This window comes from Candoia aspera, chromosome 1 (assembly GCF_035149785.1).
Source record: "Candoia aspera isolate rCanAsp1 chromosome 1, rCanAsp1.hap2, whole genome shotgun sequence".
NCBI classification, from domain to species: Eukaryota; Metazoa; Chordata; class Lepidosauria; order Squamata; family Boidae; genus Candoia; species Candoia aspera.
This window is the reverse complement of record NC_086153.1, coordinates 253,044,541-253,064,657: the sequence shown is the minus strand read 5'-3', so window position 1 is coordinate 253,064,657 and position 20,117 is coordinate 253,044,541. Positions and strand designations below refer to the sequence as shown.

Below are 20,117 nucleotides of genomic sequence, written 5' to 3'. Positions count from 1 at the left end.
GTTTTGGGTGCTCTTTTGCTTCTTCTTTGAGCATCAAAAAAGGATGGCAGTCTTGTCTGCCCCAGATGTTTGCTGCAGGTCAGTGCAATTAGACCTGCACAATATACACTGAAAGCATGTGGGAAACTTTGTGGGCATAATATTACTCTGTTGAAAATGGCATTACTATAAAGACAAGACACATTTCCCATTTGAATTTTCTCTACTCCCTTTCTAATGGAAGAAATCTCTGAAATGAAATATTGTCTCACCTATCCATGGAGTATGCCATTTTTACTTCTCCCACCCATTCCCTTCTTTCTCAATTCTACTCTCCATAGTATGAAATCTGTAGGGTTACCCCCACCAGTATTGTTTATAATTTGCACAATTGACAGCCCTACAAAGTAGATGGGTGAGAAAAACTATAAGAATCAATGGGATTTGAATGTTTTGAATGTTCAATTCTTAAAATTTAAAATGGAGCAGAACCAAATATGATAATAGAAACATTACCATTTTCTTACATACCTACAGGCATCCAAATGACCCAACATATGCACATAAAGGATGTGCTTCCAAGATGGGTTCTTGTTTTTGAAGTAGAAATCCTTTTTTTCTCCTGCCTGTGTTTGGTTGGATTGTTTATCCAAAGAGTAAGAATACCCATACCCAGGAGCATGTATCTTTTACAATAATGGCATGATTAACATTTACCCTTAGATGTTTGCATTAATAGGATAATACATGGAAATAGCAGTAAACCAAAATGAATCTATCCCTGCTTTCTCTACTGTAATTGGTTTTTTTTTCCCCAGATCCTGAACACATCAAATGTTTCTCAGGCTGTCACTCTGTTTTATGTGGTGTGGAATGAAAGTACAGTCTTAAATGGCACAGTGTCAAGCAACCTACTTAATCAGCTTTCAGCAGAACTGGTGGGATTCTATCTCACTTACCCACCTTTAACTATTGCTGAAGGTAAGACTTTACATTTTCTTAATGCTTGCTAATCATTCATCTTGAATGAGCCTGTGGGAGGTGATAGTCCCTTGCTGGCCTTGGCTGATCCCATAAAGCCAAGGAGGGTGAGACCACATTTGTCCCTCAAAGGGAGACCATTAGCAAATACTGGGGTTGCAGGCTAGATTGTTAAAAAAGTATTCTGGGAAAAGAAGCAAACCATTTCCATATGCTGCCTCAAAAAACTACATGGACAGAACCAAAAAGTCACTAAGAGGTGAGTTCAGGTCAAGAACATCTTTATTAGTAACCGACAGGCTATTTGGAAATATTTCCATCATTATTAAAGAAACACTGTTTTACCTTGCTTCAGATAACTAGTGCTCCCTTAACTTACTTTGCCAACTATCTTTCCTAAAAAGGGAATATGGGGAAAATCTGTGTTTAAAGCACCTGAGAAGAAAGGCTGAAGGGGCTTCATAAAATTCAGTAGTACCAGTCTACAGAACTGGCTTCCAAAGTATGTCATGGCAACCAATTTTTATAAACATTGAGCAGTATGATTTAAAACAATATGTAAACCCTAATCAAGTGAGTGTTTTTTTTAATCCATTCAGTTATGTCCGATTCTCAGAGATTGCCTGGACAAGTCACTGCAGTTTTCTTGGCAATGTTTTTTAGAAGTGGTTTGCCATTGTCTCCTTCACAGTCTCCTGGTTTCTAGCCTGATGCCTAGTAGTGGTTAAGTTCTAGTCCTGCCTTAGGCACAAAGACAGCTGGATGACCTTGGACCAGTCACTTTTTCTCAGTCCTATCGTAGCTCCATCTACTGAAGAAAAAAAAGCTCAATGCATTTTTTTCTTTCTTTTGGAATTGAATGGCTCAAAATAAGCTAGAATCAACAGTGCAGGTAAGAAATGAAGCAGAGAAAAATAGGTAAAAAAAGGAGCATCAAAGTGAGTTAGGAGGAGTGGAGGCAGTGTATAAGCACAGAGGGATGGGGCAGAATCAGATGGAGAGACAGTAAAAAAAACTGGTAAAAGGCATAGAAGGAAAGAAAGCAGTTACAGAGTATTGGGAAAGAGTGAAAAGGAAATCAGGAAACCAAATGTTTTTGGAACAGGTGAACTGGGAATGAATATTGCTTAGGGACTGCATTTGTTGAACTCCAGATAAGCATGTGAGTGGTATTACACAAATGCTGGTTTTTCTTTATTGCAAAGTATGCAAGTCACCACATCTTAAGAGGCCTCATGCAAAATTCTGTGATGTATAACTTCATGGCTACTTTCAATGTAACATGAAGTAGAGAGAATAATAAACAGGGTTTTAAAAATGCAAGAGTGGTTTTAGCTTAATCATGGCACTGAGGAAGAATCTTTCAGAAATTTAACCTTTTCATGTTTCTCTTCGTTATATTGCAGGCCTCTCCTGTTTTTTCACAGAATTATTTGCATTTTTTGCTTCTTTGCTATGTTGTCTAGTAAATCTGCAGAGCATTCAAGGTTCATGATTTCTCTTCTGTAAATATTAATTTAGAAAGAGTCTATTAATGTGCTACTGTATAATTTTAATTTATTGGGTAAATGCGCTGAGCATTTCCAGACTAGGTCATTTTCTGTTAGATTGTAAAATCTCCTTAATAGACAGTTTAAAAAATCAGAAATAGAGTAAAATTGCAATGAAATTTATTTCTGAGAATTGTTGGTTCAAAAAATTGGTTTGTTCCTACATGGCATATGTGAATGTTGGCAAATCAGTGTACATGTCTCTTAAATTAAAATGCTATTAATGCTGCATTAATATATTAATTAATACATTAGTATTTATTTTGGACATATTATTTGTGTGGATATGCATATTTACTCACATATAAATAATGGGACTGTTGATTGTGTACATCAGTTTTAACCAATCTGGATTGCAATTTTCAACATCCCCAGCATGGCCAAAATATATGGGTGGTACCAGTTTGGAGAAGACTTGTTTGTTTGTTTGTTTGCATATTATAACCTGCCCCAATATTGAAGGGCTCTATGTGGTATATAGCAACAAAGAAAAACAACCACCACAAAATAAATTAAACCCCAAGATAGATGCTTTCACACAGTAGGATCAGCTGAATCAAGCCAAGGACAATTATAAAAGATTTGCTGATCGTCACCAAAAGGAAGGCAACAGATTGGCAGGAGGAGATTACGTTTGATTATCGGCTCGAAATCTGCCTTCAGCACGCCCTTCTAAGAAATGAGACCACAAATTTGTGGGGCCATTTCCCATCGAAGCAATCATCCTGTGGCTTTCCGCCTCACCCAGACATATGAAAATATACCCAGTATTTCATTGGTCCTTCTTGGTTCCCTCCGTACCTCCGAGTCCGCTGAGAACCTCCGGGCCTGTCCTACCTCCCATCTACAGTGCATTTGGAAAGTATTCAGACCCTCTTCACTTTTTTCAATTTTGTTATGTTGCAGCCTGATACTATAGTTGTTCAGATTCATTTTTTTTCCCTCATTAATCTATACTCAGTACCCCATAATGACAAAGTGAAAACAGAATTTTAGAAATATCTGTAAATTTATTAAAAAGGAAAAACTGAAATATCACATGTACTTAAGTATTCAGACCCTTTGCAACAACACTTGAAATTTAGCTCAGGTGCCTCCCATTTCTCTTGATTGTTGCTGAGCTCCTTCTACACCTTGATTGGAGTCCACCTGTGGTAAATTAAATTGATTGGACATGATTTGGAAAGGCACACACCTCTCTATAGAAAGCCTCACAGCTTACAATGCATACTGTATCAGAGCAAAAGCCATGAGGTCAGAGGAACTGCCTGCAGAGCTCAGAGACAGGCTTATTTCTGCTGCACTGAAGGTTCCCAAGAGCACAGTGGCCTCCATGATTCTCAAATGGAAGAAGTTTGGCACAACCAGGACTCTTCCAACAGCTGGTCACCCAGCCAAACTGAGCAATCAGGGGAGAAGAGCCTTAGTAAGAGAGGTGACCAAGAACCTGATGGTCACTCTGACTGAGCTCCAGAGGTTCTGTGTGGAGATGGGACAAAGTTCCAGAAGGACAGCCATCACTGCAGCCCTCCACAAAGCTGGGCTTTATGGCAGAGTGGCTAGACAGAAGCATCTCCTCAGTGCAAAACACATGGAAGCCCACTTGGAGTTCGCAAAAAAGCACCTGAAGTACTCTCAGACTGTGAGGAACAAGATTCTCTGGTCTGATGAAACCAAGCTTGAACTGTTTGGCCTCAATTCTAAACGTTATGTCTGGAGGACACCAGGTACCGCTCATCACCTGCCCAATACAATCCCAACAGTGAAGCATGGTGGTGGCAGCATCATGCTGTGGGGGTGTTTTTCAGCAGCAGGGACTGGGAGACTGGTCAGGGTTGAGGGAAAGCTGAATGGAGCAAAGTACAGAGATATCCTCAATGAAAACCTGTTCCATAGTGCTCAGGACCTCAGACTGGGCCAAAGGTTCACCTTCCAACATGACAACGATCCTAAGCACACAGCCACGACAACACAGGAATGGCTTAGGGACAACTCTGTGAATGTCCTAGAGTGGCCCAGCCAGAGCCCTGACTTGAACCCTATTGAACATCTCTGGAGAGACCTGAAAATGGGTGTCCATCGACGGTCCCCATCCAACCTGATTGAGCTTGAGAGGATTTGCAAAGAAGAATGGCAGAAAATCCCCCAATCCAGGTGTGCAAAGCTTTTCGCATCATACTGAAAAAGAATCAAGGCTTTAATTGCTGCCAAAGGTGCTTCAACAAAGTACTGAGTAAAGGGTCTGAATACTTAAGTACATGTGATATTTCAGTTTTTCCTTTTTAATAAATTTACAGACATTTCTAAAATTCTGTTTTCACTTTGTCATTATGGGGTACTGAGTGTAGATTAATGAGAAAAAAAAATGAATCTGAACAACTATAGTATCAGGCTGCAACATAACAAAATTGAAAAAAGTGAAGGGGGTCTGAATACTTTCCGAATGTACTGTATGTCAGCGGGGAACCAGAATACGAAGTCTCTAGGATTCTAGATTCTCGCAAGAGGCGTGGGAATCTCCAATACCTCATCGAATGGAAGGGGTATGGTGTGGAAGAAAATTCTTGGGAGTTGGCTTCAGATGTGCACGCCCCAAGAAAGGTCCATCAGTTCCATTTATATTACCCCCTGAAACGAGGCTTGAAAAATGTGAGGGAGGGGGATCCTGGGGAGGGGGAATAGTGTGAGGTTTCAGCCGGCTTCTGACTCAGAAAACGAAATGCTTTCTGAGTCAGAAGGGAAACAGAAACTTACCAGGCAGAAACTGGGAAAGCAAAACCCAGAAGTGACTCAGCAGTGTGGGAGAAGTTACAGATGCTGATTGGCCAGTCTTTGGAGGAGGATTTGAATCCTCCAGTCAGTGCGCGGGAACAATGTGTAGAAAAGCACATGAAGGAGAAGGCAGCCCAATTGTCTGCAGAAGGGAATAGGCACGCAAGGGATTGGCATAAAAGGCAGATGCGCGAAGAGCAAGCTTAAAAGGCAGATGCGCGAAGAGCAAGCTTAAAAGGCAGATGCGTGAAGAGCAAGCTGCCGGAGACAACCGATCCTTCGAGCTCGCAGCCCCAGTGGAAGAGTCGTTACCTGCGTTGGAAACCTCATCTGTAGCCGGAGGGGAATCAGTGCCTGCACTTCCTATTGTAGAGGACCTGTATCCTGCACCCGCTGGCACAGAGGATCTTCTCCCTGCCAAATCTAGCAACCTCAGCCTTGCGTCCAGCTTCGGACCTCACCGCCGCCATTCTGCGTGTTCCAGGCATGCTCCCAGCCTTGCTTCAAGCTTCCAGCCTTGCCCAGGATCTCCAGTCCAGTTTTGTCATGCTCCAAGCTCCCAGCCTTGTCTAGTATCTCCAGTCCAGTTTCATTGTGCTTCTAACTTCCAGTCTTGCCCAGGATCTCCAGTCCAGTCTAGCTGTGCTTCGGTTGCCCAGCATTGTTCAGGAACTTCAGACTTAACTTGTTCCAGTTTCTCAGCCTTGTCCAGGACCTGCAGTCCAGTCCAGTCGTGTTTTGAGCTCCCTACCTAATCCAGAACTTTCAGTCCAGCCTAGTCGTGTGCCAAGCTTCCTGTTCTGTTCAGACTATGCAACCAGGCAGAGTAATATCAAAAATACTCTTTATTAAATAACTATTTGCAATAAATAAGTCCTTGATATATGAAGACTTGGGTTCAACAAGCCCAACTGGGCCACACTAAGGCAGTGGAACAGGACTTCTAACTGGAACTGGAGGCTGGAAGAGACTGGAACGCAAGGTGCTGACGAAGCTGAAGGCAACAGATCTTGAACTGGAACAGTACTCGAGTTGCTCTGGCACTGGATAACTGGAGATTTGCGTTGTACTGGAAGCAACAACTGGAACTTCACAGGACTAGGAACTGGGAACAAGGCTGGACTTGACTAGAAACTCTGGACTGGGTTGAAGACATGAAGCAAGACTGGTACTCGGGGCAAGGCTAGACTTGGTTGGATACCCCAGACTAGGCTGGAATCTCTGGACTGAAGACTTGGGGCAAGGCTAGGAACTCAGAGCAATGCTAGATTCGGCTGGAAGCCCTGGACTGGGCTGGATTCTCTGGAGTGGAGACTTGGAGCAAGGCTGGGAACTAGGAGCAAGGCCGGACTTGGCTGGAAGCCCTGGGCTGGGCTGAATTCTCTGGACTGGAGACTTGGAGCAAGGCTGGGAACTCAGAGCAAGGCTGGACTCGGCCGGAAGCCCTGGACTAGGCTGGATTCTCTGGAGTGGAGACTTGGAGCAAGGCAGGGAAACTGTTTTAACAAAAAGGTAAGTGTGAAACTCCAGAGCAAGGCTGAGCACGCGTGGCACCATTGGACTGTGCTGAAGGCATACCACAGAGTGGTTTCAAGGCACACAGACATTGCAAGGAAGATTACGGAGTTCCACAGTTGGAAGCAAGACTGTGATCGCTGGGCACAGTGAATCCAGATCGCTGGGCACAGTGAATCCAGAATCCTCGATGGTGGCAGAAGCTGGCATCAAGTCCTCTTCGGAGCGGAGCAAGGGTGCTGATTCCTCTTCGACAACAGATGCTGTCTCCGATGCAGGTAGGGACTCCTCCTCTGAAGCTGCAGGCTTGGAGGATCGGTTGTTTCCGACAGCTCACTCTTCGCTCATCTGCCTTTTATCCTGATCCTTCGCGCACCTGGATCCTTCTGCAGCCACTCGGGCTGCCTTCTCCTTTGCGTGCTTTTCTGCCCGTCGTTGGCGTGCACTGATTGGAGGATTCAAATCCTCCCTCGAATCCTGGCCAATCAGTGCCTTGGACTCTTCCTGCGCTGCTGGCTCCTTTTAGAGTTTCATTTTCCTGGTTTCAGCTTGGTAAGTTTCTATTTCTCCTCTGACTCAGAAGGGATTTCGCTTTCTGAGTCAGAGGCAGGCTTGACTCTGACACTTCCAGCCTAGCCCAGAGTCTCCAGCCAAGTCCAGTCTTGTTTCAAGTTGTCAGCCTTGTCCTGAGCCTTCAGCCCAGTGTACCCAGTCCAGCCTGGGTCACCCAGTTCATTCCACTCCTGCCTTCAGAGCCAAGCCTTGCCCCGTAGTTCCAGCTCAGTCTCGCTTAGTTTCCAGGCATCAGCCTAGTTCAGGTGGTGTTTCACATTGCGGACACTCGCCTCCAGTTCCAGTCTTGCCACGTGCCCTAGCTTCTTCCAGTTTCCCAGCTCCAGTCAGCGAATCCTGCCTAGCTGTTTTGCCACAGCCTTCTCCTGTAACCTTGCTGGTTCTCCTGTTGTTACCCGGGTGGTCTTGATCGGAACCAGTCTACCTCACTGATCACAAGGACTTATTATTGTAAATAGTTGTATTAATAAAGAGTGGTTTTGATAATAACACTGTCTGGCCGCTTCATAGTCTGAACAGGACACTCAGTCAACCAGGGGTTAAAGTTCACAGGAACAATACAGTTTTAATTCCTTGGCAGAATATTAACAATGCAGGGGCTACATGAACCTCCATACAGAAAGAGTTTCATAAAGTGGAGATGCTGCAGAGGACGCCTGTTGTTTAGCCTATACACCTTGTTTAGTGACCACAATCTGTTCTTTAAATCAGAAGTGAAATGTTGCTAACTGAACACGAGAGAGAGAGAGATGCTGCAAAGATCACTGGTTGCTGCTGTCTCATTTAAAGTTCTCTCATACAGTGTCTTATGCCCGACCCATTTTCTTCTTCTTTTCCCCATTTTTTGCCCCTGCAGGGTGGAAAGATTGCTTAAAGAGGCTATCTCTTCCTGAGCTGTGTTTCTGTGCAGTGCAGTGCTTCCCTAGAAAGTGCTAACCACAAGTTAACAAGCTTAGCTCTGTGACTGTAATTAGTTAATTAGAACCCTCCCACCAGCTGGTGCTGCTGCCTGAAACTGACCAGACCTTAATCACTGAAAGCTTTTGTTGTCAGGCACACAAAATTTGGTAGTAAATGTGCCCAATGGTCGGAAAATATTATTTCTAAATTACTGTCATATTTGCAAACAGTCGCTAAATGAAGTAGCCACTAAACAAGGAGTGGCTGTACCTCATGAAACTTGCAAGAAGGGGGACTTTCAATAGGCCTTCTCTAGAAGACCTGCCTGGATGGGGAGATTCAATTCTGGTCTGTATCAGCATTCTTCAGATCAGTTTTATAATGTATTTTTGTCATTTCAAGAGATACAGTATTTACAAAGCATGTGGGGAAAAATAGGCAGGAGTATCAGGTATGTTTGCCACCTTGCATTACATATAAAAAAGGTGGGATAAAAATAGCAACAACAACAACAACAATACTGGGAGAAATAAATAGCTTTTATTATGACAAAAATGTATTCTGGAGCTTGAGAAAAATGACCTTATTCTGTATGAACACATCATTTGTACTTCTGAATCCAGAATTTTGAAATGGCTATAATGGAGTTCATGTACACACCGGAGGTGGTGCCTTGTGACTCCCTACTGCAATCTAGAAGGGGGTCTTCAAACCTTCCCACAACCCCCAGGCCACTTTTCTCCAGAGAAACCCTCTTGTCTGTTCATTTTCCAGAGAAGAGGCATATGCCAGAACCCTTCCTTGATTAGTTTGACCCGGCAAGAAGGCATGTGGGGAAGAAAGAAATACTTCCTTCTCAGAAAAGGAAAGAATTTAATTCTTTTTTGTAGGGAATAAGCTCAGGGACCTAGAAGAACTTGGAAAGAAAGAAGAAAAGGAAAAGGAGAAGGAAGAAGGAATTAACAGTTGCTTTCTGGAGAGGTTGACCTTAGTCACTATTAATTCAAGGACTAATTGCTCCCTCAGCTCCAAGATCTCTCAGATGTGGACTAGCACAACTTCACAGAGCCAAGATCTCAATGAATGTAATAAGGAATCTATGCTGCAGCAAGTTTTACTGATCCTCTCTTGTGCCTAAATTACTAGAGCTGGCCCTGTTGCTTCTGGTTTGGGAGGAATGTACTTTTCCCCTTACCTTGCTTTCAGTCAGTTCTGGATGAGAAGACTCAAACCCAAAAGACTCCTTTAAAAAAAAAAGCCAACCTGAGAGGAGAAACCTACTTTCCCCTGGGAAATTGGCCCCTGAGCATTTGATTTTCCCTGGCTTCTGTTGTCTCTGCCCATCACTTGGATGGACAGGTCAACTAAGCCTCCTTTAACCTTTACACTGGTTTTGAATTAAAATTTCCCCACATTCACTATAACAACATTTGATTGTCTTTTATTATTTACAGTGACTCAAAACCTGGTTAACAAGTCCTAAAGGGAAGTATGACTCCAGTTTATATGCCAGATAGGATTAGCAATAAATTACATCTGGGGCTTGATTCTCAAAGAGCCCTGACTCAAATATCTTCTCCAGTATACAATTTATAATGTAATTTTAATAAAACCTACTGGGAAAGTATGGATGATCTTCTGTGTGATTTTCCCTTTGTATGTGAGCACATCTGCCTGATTCTAGAGCTTATTGAGGCATTTACAAATAAGGAATACTTACCTGATATTTTGCAGAGGAAATATTTGGCACAGCACAAGTAAAAAAAAAAGTTTGGGAAATGTAAAGCAAGTTGAGTGTTTGATTGCTTGTCTTTGTTGTTTTATTTTAAAGCATTGGAATATCCAAATCTCGATACATCAGAAGCAACTAGAGATTACTGGGTGATTACAGGTAAAGATTTATTTTTTAAGAAAGTCTTTTCCCAATTTTCCTAATTTTGATTTATTTTGACATGAGAGAACTTTGACACTGTGAGAACTGTTAAAATGAGTGGGATATCTACCTTTTTTAGTTAGCTTGTAAAATATTGAATAGTCTGAGACTTCTGCAAATTGTTGCCTAATTTGGTTAGTTCTTAAAAACAGAAAACCAAAAACCAGCTATGAATTCCATATCCAAAAATAGTATGCCCAAGGTCTACAAGTTTCAGAACCTTAACAAAAATAACAAGATATTATAATTTCAAAGGGTTGATTTATAAATACATATTAGCCACATATACGCCTTGCTGTCTCATAGCAACACGCTTACACTATTCCTCTCAGCATGCATATGAGAAGGGGTGAATTTCCCTACTGCTAGATCTCCTTTTTCCAATAATCGCCACACACATACCCAATAACTCCCCCAGAAGCTGATTTCCTCAGAAAGTCCAATTTGTCTAACTGAATAAAAGCCACATTCTTGGAAAAATACAAGTGGGATTTGTTTGGTTTTTTTGTTTCTGTTTTTGCTTAATCCTGGATCACAGTACTTAAGAAATCATGAACATTTTCAGTATACAAGGTTAGCTATGCAGGTTGCGAATTTTCTCTGCTTAAGAAAGTAAGAATATGGAACAATATTTTTTTCTGTCATGCAGCTATGATTTGGCACAATTCATTCATGTTGCAGTTTTGTAGAGGAATGAAACATTCTAAATCTGCAGGTTTTGTCCTTGAAAAAGCTGTCCCTTGGTTTAAATTACTTGCACAGAGAACTTCCATCAGTCTCCTGAATTAAAACAAATACTTTGTTATGCAGCCTGATTACTTCCAATTTGTTTGGGCTGCAACGTAAATAGTAATTTCTTGGAGAGACAAACGTTTCTGTGTTTCTGTGATTCCCAGTGCAAATCTAACTGAACCCCAGTTCTCCATTGCTCAGTAAGCAAGCTGCCACTCTGTTTCTCTGGCCTTTTAGGGATGTTTGTCTTTCAGCACTTCCAAGTACTGTGTGCATGTCTTTTATGTATAATGTTCAGTACAGCACAGGATCTGTACATGTGTACAGGTACAGTTTGTTATCTCACAGTGACCTTCGACAGTTGCTACGGCCCATAAGAACTTTCAATTCCAAAAATGTTTTATCCTTTTTGGTTTGGTGTCACTTTAGTTATCCACTTGGACGCTGTAAAGAGATGATTGACCAGGCTCCACTCCCCGTTTTTCATGGATATGTATGCTTGAGCGTGCAAAGTCATAAACAGTCATTTGAATTATCACTGGTAAAGAACAATACATGAGCATCTTGTTAGTTCTAAAAATTTTTTTTAAGGATGACCCTGGTAACTGTGAGCATTGTATTTCTACAATGGCCATTTTTACTGTTTGTGTTTTATTAGTTTTATTTATTGTTATCATTTTGATACGGTGATTCATTTTTTATTGTAATTGTCATCTGTTCATAATTTATGCGGGTGGTCTCCACATGGAGATCATATTTAAACCATATATTTAACAAGAATTAACAAAGAGAAGGGATGCCAATAAAACAACTATTTAACCTTTTAGACAGCAAGTGCAGGTTAAATACTATATAATTTTCTAACAATAAGATCAGCTCTAAAATGGAATAAGCTGCTGTTCACACATGGATGTGTGGAACTTGCCTCCTAGGTGCTTTTCAAGAAAAATGTTTTACAGGTACAGTATGTTGCAGGTTTAGGATATATTTTAAAGACCCAGTTTGTTCCTCCCTATGGTAAATTTTCTTTAGCATACATGTTTATATATCTTTAACCTACTACTACAGCATATTTTTCCCTTCTATTTTTGCAGTTATACTGGGAGTTGACATTACATTGCTGGGGGTGAATAACCAGAGTTTTGCAAGACTCATGGAGCAACGTTTAGCACCACTGTTCATGATATCTCATCAACAGGGAAGACGATTTAAGCGAGCCACTACTGTTGGCAGCTATACTGTGCAGGTAGAAGAAAGAACTAAAGATAATTCTTAAGTTTCTCCCTCTTTTACAATATTTATGTATGGTTTAGGGGTATCAACCAAAACCATCATATAGTAGTGAAGATTATGACAAATTAAGGTTTAGCTGTTCTTTTTTATTACAAATTTTGATAGTTTAAAATTAGAACTCACAACTGGTTTTTTTCTCTCTCTCTCTGATCAAGAATGAGACAAACAGAAGTATTTCAGGCTTTATATCTGTTCCAGTAAAAGCTTGTATCATTAGTAGTTCAGAAAGTTTTCTGAATCACATAGGTAATATGAAATGTTGCCCTGAATATCTTAATGTATCTGTAGCACATGTAAATAAAGGTATTCTGTGTTGGGGGAGGGGCTTTCTCCAATTACTCTTCCCCTCCCATTAGTTGGTTATCCGATTTGCAAATAGTTGCATAAAGAATCTAAGAACAGGACTGAGGATCTTGTTACTAGTTGTTTGAACCTAGGTCTCTGCCTGGGGTTCATTTGATAAGTGTCAAACCTCTTTTGTTTGGAGCAGAATTTATGAAGCACCTAGAAGCTGGAATCACCCAGATTAGCTAAGTACCTAGAAAGTGGAAATGTGAGAGGAATGCAAAGAAATTTGCAAGGAATTAAGCTGGCAAGGCAGGAACAAACAGTTCCCAGACTAGAGAGAACCACTATGTCAGCATAGATAAAGTGCCTTTCATGGACAGCAGGAGAACAGCCAAACAGCCAAAGTTCTGCTGACGCTGAAAGGTGGAAAGAGAAGGCCTAGAATGCACATCCTGGAGTATAGTAGGTTTAGGCTCCTGTGTACTATAGAAGAGAAATGTTTTATGTTTTTATGGGTTCATCCATAAACAAGCTGATCTAGTCATATCTTGTTTGCGAGCCTTCTGCCAAGGAAATCCATTCCTGAACAAAGAGTTAATGTCTGGAAAGCTGAGATTTGCAGGTCTGATTGTGTAAAACCTGTCGGGATACAAACAAGTTCCCCCTAGTATTTCTGCACTAAATAAGTCCTTTCTGAATATTTATGAATACTGCAAATTTAATTGAAAATGTAAATTAAATTTATCAGCCTATTTACAAACTAATGTCTTTTGGGGGTACAGAAATGAGCATATTAATATTATAGTTGTAACTGTTTTCCATTGTCTTTATTTGTGTGTGTGTTTTTTTTCATAAGATGGTAAAAATGCAGCGAATTCCAGGTCCCAGGGAGCCTGCTGAATTGACTTACTATACTTTATACAATGGGAAACCTTTGTTGGGCACAATAGCTGCCAAACGTTTGAGCACGGTTGATTCACAACGGATGGCCTTGACCCTAGGATATGTTGTTCAAGTACAAGCTGATCGTAAGAATTATTTTCTGGGCTTCCCTCACCTCCTTTTAAATGATTCATTATAATTATTATGATTGTTGTGAAAATGTTACAAAAACCTTCCAGTACAGTGGCTTATTAAAAACGTTACTTTCTGTAGTTGCTTATTAGTTGCCTTTTCTTCTTTGAATACTATATCACATTCTTTCCAACAATAACATATGGAAGAACTTTCTGAGAATTTATACACATGTAGGATGTATACGTAATTATATATGTGTGAGTGTGTCAGCATATGTATGTGTGAGATTATCATTCATACTGACCTTTTGTATTAAAAGAAGTGTAAGCATGCCATAATATTAGCCTAGGTGAAGAATTAAAAGAAATCGAGGATATAGCCTGTTTCAAATGCAGTAAATGTGAAGTGAATTTTAAAAGGTATTGGTCTTAGTTCTGGATTCCCATACTGTACTTTCAAACTGTGCCTTAGTGTCTTTTTGCCCCCTCTGACATGATTTTTTAGATTCATTTAATTTTAAAGAGATTGATAGATGGGAAGCTGCATGCTGTAAAGCATGCTGTTATAGTTGGTACTAAAAGATAGGTGGTTTATATACAGCAAAATGCTGAAATCTATATCCTGCTCATTTCTTAGAAGTCAATTTTTGTATTTGGACTGTCAATATCTTGGCTTACTGAAGCAAGAGATGAATGAATTCAAGAACCTGTGTGTACCTGCTTTGCTCCTTCCTTTGTTTACACAAGCAAGAAAGCAAGCCATCTATATCTACTCTTAACCAACATTTATCTAGACTTTTCTACAGCTTTTCGTTATATAGACAGTGAAAAAGTATAGTGAATGGTTCAGATAAGCTAGAATGTGAAGTTGTTTGAAATTGGTTTTCTTGTCCTTGCTTTTTTGGAAGCTGTTAACCACTGTGTGTGTGTTTGTTTTCTGCTTACTAACAGTTCCTGTTTGGAACATAAGAGGAGTATATAGATAACTGAATAACCTATCTTGGATACAATACTTGCTGGTACAAAGGAAGACCAAAGTGTCTGCATAAAACTGCTCAATATCTTAACTTGTTAAGCTAAGGTCCTGATATTCTGAAGTAGGTCAAGATATCCTCTCCAGAGCAAATGGTTAAATTGCGGTTAAGCACTTGCTGTTTGTCTATAGTTTCGTCAAGACTGAAATTATGTATATTAATTGTAGATAAAATAAGAAGCTTGTGATAAATTATTCTGACATTGGAGATAATCTCTATGTTTAATTATTTCCACTAATTACAGTGGATTCCAGGTTGCTGTGGACCCACTTATGCTACATAACTGATTTTAAGGATAGAGCCACTCTTCCTACCTCCCCAGCATGAGCATGAGCCACTGATCATTTCAAGGAGGGCAGTGACACCTTATGCCATCCTCATCCCACCTCCAGCCTGCAGCAAATGCGACCTCTCCCCATGTTTTCTGCATCTTCTCAAAACTAGAGTTTTCCATTTTATGATGGAAAAAAGGAAGATGACTTTTTTGCCTGCTGAGGTTTTTTGCATCACAGGCGAATGCCTCTGTTTTGATTGGGTAGCATGCACAGGGATGAGAACTTCCTCTTCTGTTCGGTTTCTTGTTGCTGCCCTCCACAGCCATTTAATCTTCGGCTGCCAAACTGAATGTCCCTCTCAGAACAGTTTAATACACTGAACTCTTAGCTTTCCTGAAGGGTCCGAACTGACATAACCCGTTTTGTTTTTAATTGATCTTGATACATGTATGGAGTGAATAAACCTCTTATTCATGCTGGTGGTTATACAGCCTCAAAATATCCCTTTATTTATCATTTATAATTCATTTGGAAAAAACAGTGCTGGTTACAAGAACATTAAAATGCACAAATGCGCATGCAAAGCAACCAGCTTTAAAATACAACCCTTTCCTAGGGTTGCCTTCCTGATTGCTGCTGCTGCTTCTGCTGTAGTACTGTAATGGTCATCACATTTGCTTGACATGTGAAGGGTCCCTGATTTGAAACTGAGCAGAAACATTTTTTTTTTCTTTGAGCTACTCACTTTACAGCTCCTACCTTATATTTCTAATCAATTTTCCGGTGAACTGTTCAACCACTTGCTCTCACTTGAGGTAGAAATGGAAACTAGCAAATTCTTGTCAATTTCACTCAGCTCCCTAATAGTCCAAATGGATCAGTGTTGGAAATGATTATCACTGCAAGATGTTAGCCCTTTCTCCTCCTTGAACTTCTACCACCCAGTGTCCAATTCTATGTGAATATGACTGAATTTATCTGCAAGATGCTTAGCAGCTCTGGAAACTTCACATGCATAAACCTACTTTGTCCTTGCATTACATTAACTATACTGCTAAACATTCATAACTATTATTGCTTGAATATTAATAGCACATTCAATAAGTATTGTACTGAGTTTGTACCAGGGAAAAATAGTAACCTCTATCACAAATGAGAATTAAACAATTTCCCATATAAACTATTCCTATATTGGATCCAGTGGAAATATTAACTGCCATGTATAAAGTAGACTATTGAACTTAGTATTATTCATGCAGACTGATAATATCTCACTCAGATTCCTCCCACTTGTTCTAGAAGATATCTGTAAAAATAGTGGAAGAGAAACCTAGTAGTAAAACTAAATTTTTGTAGACAAAGATTTGTCTTGAGTATCACTGTACAATATTTCCCCATTTTAGGTGTTAAGAGCACTTTCAGATTGGTTGCTTGCTTGTCAGATATCTTCATACTGAAGCAGCAACAACCTTTACTCTGGGCAGAATTAGTACTATGCCATCAGTTATTTTATCATGTAGATACTTGAAAATTTTGAATTAGTAGAACCTTTGCCCATGTGGAGGATTACAGTTTGACCTGGTGCAACATGTATTGTCACATTGCTCTTTTTAGAATAAAATATGATTTACTTACATCATCTCAGTATTTGAAGAATATGTTAAATTAGATTATCTCCTGAGTAACCAGGACTGAGTGAACTTTTTTATAGATTGGACAAATTTTGTGCAACGCCCAATTCTGCAACATTTAGTTAGTTCTTGGAAGTATATCCATCTATTAGCAATTTGTTTAATTTTTAACAGTGTAATATCTGCTGTAGAATTGAGATAAATTTAAAGTGGCAGAGAGATTTTAATTTTAAAGTTACGTTATAAATTTTATTGCTGGCATCTAACAATGGAAGACTCATATGTGCATATTCCTGTAATATATTCTGTATTTATAATGTGTTATTTCTGTGCTTTCTGTTTGAATAACTAAATAAAATTGATGTTGATGAATATAATTGTGTGTGAGGGGCAATCTATTTCTCAATGATAGAGCATAGTTTGAATGCTTAGGGGTCCAGTTCCTGTCAGAATATTTTCAGTGAACATAGGAGAACAAGGAAAAAAAAATCTGACTGAACTGTCACTAACTAGACCAGGCTTTTCTAAACTTACATTCTCCTGATGTGTTGGGACTTTAGCACTAAGAACTGCAGTCCCAGTTCATCTAAAGGGATACTAGGTTGGAGAAGGCTAGAAAAAAAATTATCCAGTCAAGTGGATCATTGATCTGTTTCATTACAAGGAAGTTTTATAAGTTTATTTTTTTCCTTTTTTTATGTATGCAGCTGTAGTTAAAAACCCACCCAACAATTTATGGATCATTGCAGCAGTGTTGGCTCCCATAGCAGTTGTTACAGTCATCATCCTTATCATCACAGCTGTTCTATGCAGGAAGAACAAAAATGACTTCAAGGCAGACACCATGATGAACTTGCCACAAAGAGCCAAGGTAGGCAATTTTCATCCTAGGCTCAGGGATATGAATTTGTTTCTTCAGGCTTATGTTCTTCATCCATCTGTGCAAGATGAGTAATCGTGCTCTGGTTAGACAAGTTTTACCAAGGAAGTAATCTGTGTTCAAAGACAGATGGAAACCGTTCCTACTGACAGGAATTAACATGACTGAGATCCGAAGAGGCCCGACTTGTTTTTGATAATTGGATGAAAATGAAATAAATATAGGCTTGTTAAGTCTCCCTGATTCATAGTAAGAAGTCTATATTTTATTCTGTGTCCTTTTGTTCCAAATCATAGAAAGTGAAAGGTAATTTTTAGTTAATTTCCATATCATTAGAACTGGAAGCAGTGCTGAACTTCAGAGTTCCCCAACTCAGCCCACTCCCACCAGTGGTCACTCATAGAATTGCAAGTAAAGAGCAATATCAAATGGACCTTATATGTCAAGACTACTGAGACTTACTCTACTCATTACAGCATCTTTTCATTTTTTTTTTTACTTTAAAAGCATATTTTGTAATAAGGGGCTAGTCAGCCAGGCATGTACATGGTATCGGATGCTTGTTTTATTATTCCTGCATCAAAATTACGCTTGAGTAAACGAGTTTAGTATGCTGATAGAAGCAAACTCTTATTTTATTCTTGCAGTAATGATGGTGCTATCATTTCAGTGTTTAAAACTGTAAAGGTCAGCAGATGATGTGCATATGTAGAAGTAAGTATGGATGCTATGCAGCATACATGATTCTCAGTCCACTTCCCACGAAACGCCATGTGGATGCTTTTCAATTCTCTCTCTCTCTCTCTCTCTCGATTTTTTATTCCGCCTTTATAATTTTTATAAATAACACAAGACAGTGAACATACTAGTACTCCTTCCTCCTCCTATTTCCCACCCAAAACCCTGTGAGGTGAGTTGGGCTGAGAGAGAGTGGCCCAAACTCTCTTTGTCTTTCTGGTTCCCTAAAAGTGCATATCGCTTACTTGGAACAATCTAAAAGTGTATTAGTGCCCATATATGACAGCCTTAAAGGCTACGGATGAACTCAGAATATTAGGATAGTATGGTTTCAATGAGATACAGACATTTATTCATTTATTGAGTCAGCATGTCAAACCAAGCTGTTTCCACCATGTCAAAATACGAATAAAATCTGCTGGTCAGTATCTAGATTCATACTGCAGATTTCAGATTCCCAAGTAAGTGATTTTTAATATTTATCCTAATTGAAGTTTGGGCAATTGGACTAATTTTCTTCAAAACAAACAAGAAAAAAAATCCCCTCAATAGCCATTAAAATAACTTTAAACCTTCTCTTTCATAATAGTACTTAAAAATAGTTTTGGTATAAACCAAAAATTGATGTTAACATCAGACAATGCGGTTTTTATTTTATTTTAGTAAGAAAATAGTAGGAGAATTTAGTAGGAGGCCAGTAGCTTAATTAGGTCAAAACTATTTTTAGTTATTACTATCTTAGGATGATAAATTTCAGAAACATGACATCTGAACAAATGCTGGAGAGATCTTCAGTAATTTCCCTGCGCGCCCCGCCCCCCGTGACTTTACAGTGATCTACAGTGATCTATTTCATATTATCTGTGAGTATCAAAGCACACTGTCTTTAGAGGAGGTTATAGGTCTTTCAAACCTAGAGACCGGGATAGATTAATAGTTTATTAGAATCAGTACCTTTTGACAAATTGCAGCTCTCCCCTCCAGTTTGAGTTAGTTGTGGCTCCCCTATTGTTTTAAAACTGTTAGTAGTAACTGTGTTCATGTATGTGAGCAAAAATTCAGACTGTGTTTGGGATGCCTTAATGCCTTATTTCTGCACTATTCCTGAATGGCATTGCCCCACAGGTAGTAATCAGTAATTCTGAGTAGGGGGAATCCTTTCATTCAGGAAAATGACTCCCATCTGAATCATTACTTTATAGATTCCTCTGATAGCTGGATGTTTGATTAATGAAATTAGAGTTACATTTCCTTTTCATTTTAACCTGCTTAGAACATTGACCTCTCATCATAAAAGGAAAGTGATTGCTAGCCAATTGTTAAAAATAAAAGTTTTGCAGTGTAAATAGTTGTTAATAATAGTGCATAGTACTGTATGTTTAAGTATGCTATATATTATTTCTCTAGTTTTTTTTTTAATGCCTGAAACTATTTGCAACCCTTCTGGATTAAAAATCTGGTTTGCGGTGGAATTACTTTATTATTTTAAAATCCTTTTTAAAATATATATTGCTGCTTGTATTTTGAATATGGCTATTGAGAACGTTTTGGGTGCTTTATTTTTAGGTGCTTTGTGACAGAAATCTCCTTAGTTTGTACGGCTTGCAGTGCTTGGAGTATCTCTGTTTTCCTTGCCCAGCTTGCTCTGATTTCAGGACTCAAGAGGGGAACAGGGAGCATACAGCTGCGTAATCAGCGCTGTATTCCTGCTACTAATAGTGTACTGTGCACACACAGCAGCTCTTGGCACAGAAGGTCTGCCTATTGGACCATTTCATAAAAATCCTCCCTCAGTGAATGGATCTAAGCAGTTCATTAAATCTTTAGATTAAATACTGCAGTGCATGGCAACCAAGAGCAGAAAGGTTTTGCTGCACCTCTGAGGCTACGCTGTAAGAACAGCTCTTTAAAGGAATCTAGACAAATGGCTGTCATTTGAGAAAGATCAGTGGCTTTTTAAAAAAGAGTGCAGCGTCTTGAGAGTACTTTAATTTCTTTACCATCCTTATTGATTGTGCTTCAAATAA

The 20,117-nt window shown here is 39.6% G+C and overlaps 1 protein-coding gene across 1 annotated transcript in view; it reads left to right on the top strand.

Annotated features, from left to right (window-relative positions):
• The window catches only part of KIAA1549L (KIAA1549 like), a 105,162-nt gene that overhangs the window by 10,635 nt on the left and 74,410 nt on the right, over window positions 1-20,117 (top strand). The window contains exons 5-9 of the mRNA XM_063289518.1: window positions 798-960; window positions 10,102-10,161; window positions 12,030-12,181; window positions 13,373-13,544; window positions 17,180-17,343. Coding sequence (XP_063145588.1) covers window positions 798-960; window positions 10,102-10,161; window positions 12,030-12,181; window positions 13,373-13,544; window positions 17,180-17,343 — 711 coding nt within the window. The remainder of the gene's footprint in view (window positions 1-797; window positions 961-10,101; window positions 10,162-12,029; window positions 12,182-13,372; window positions 13,545-17,179; window positions 17,344-20,117) is intronic.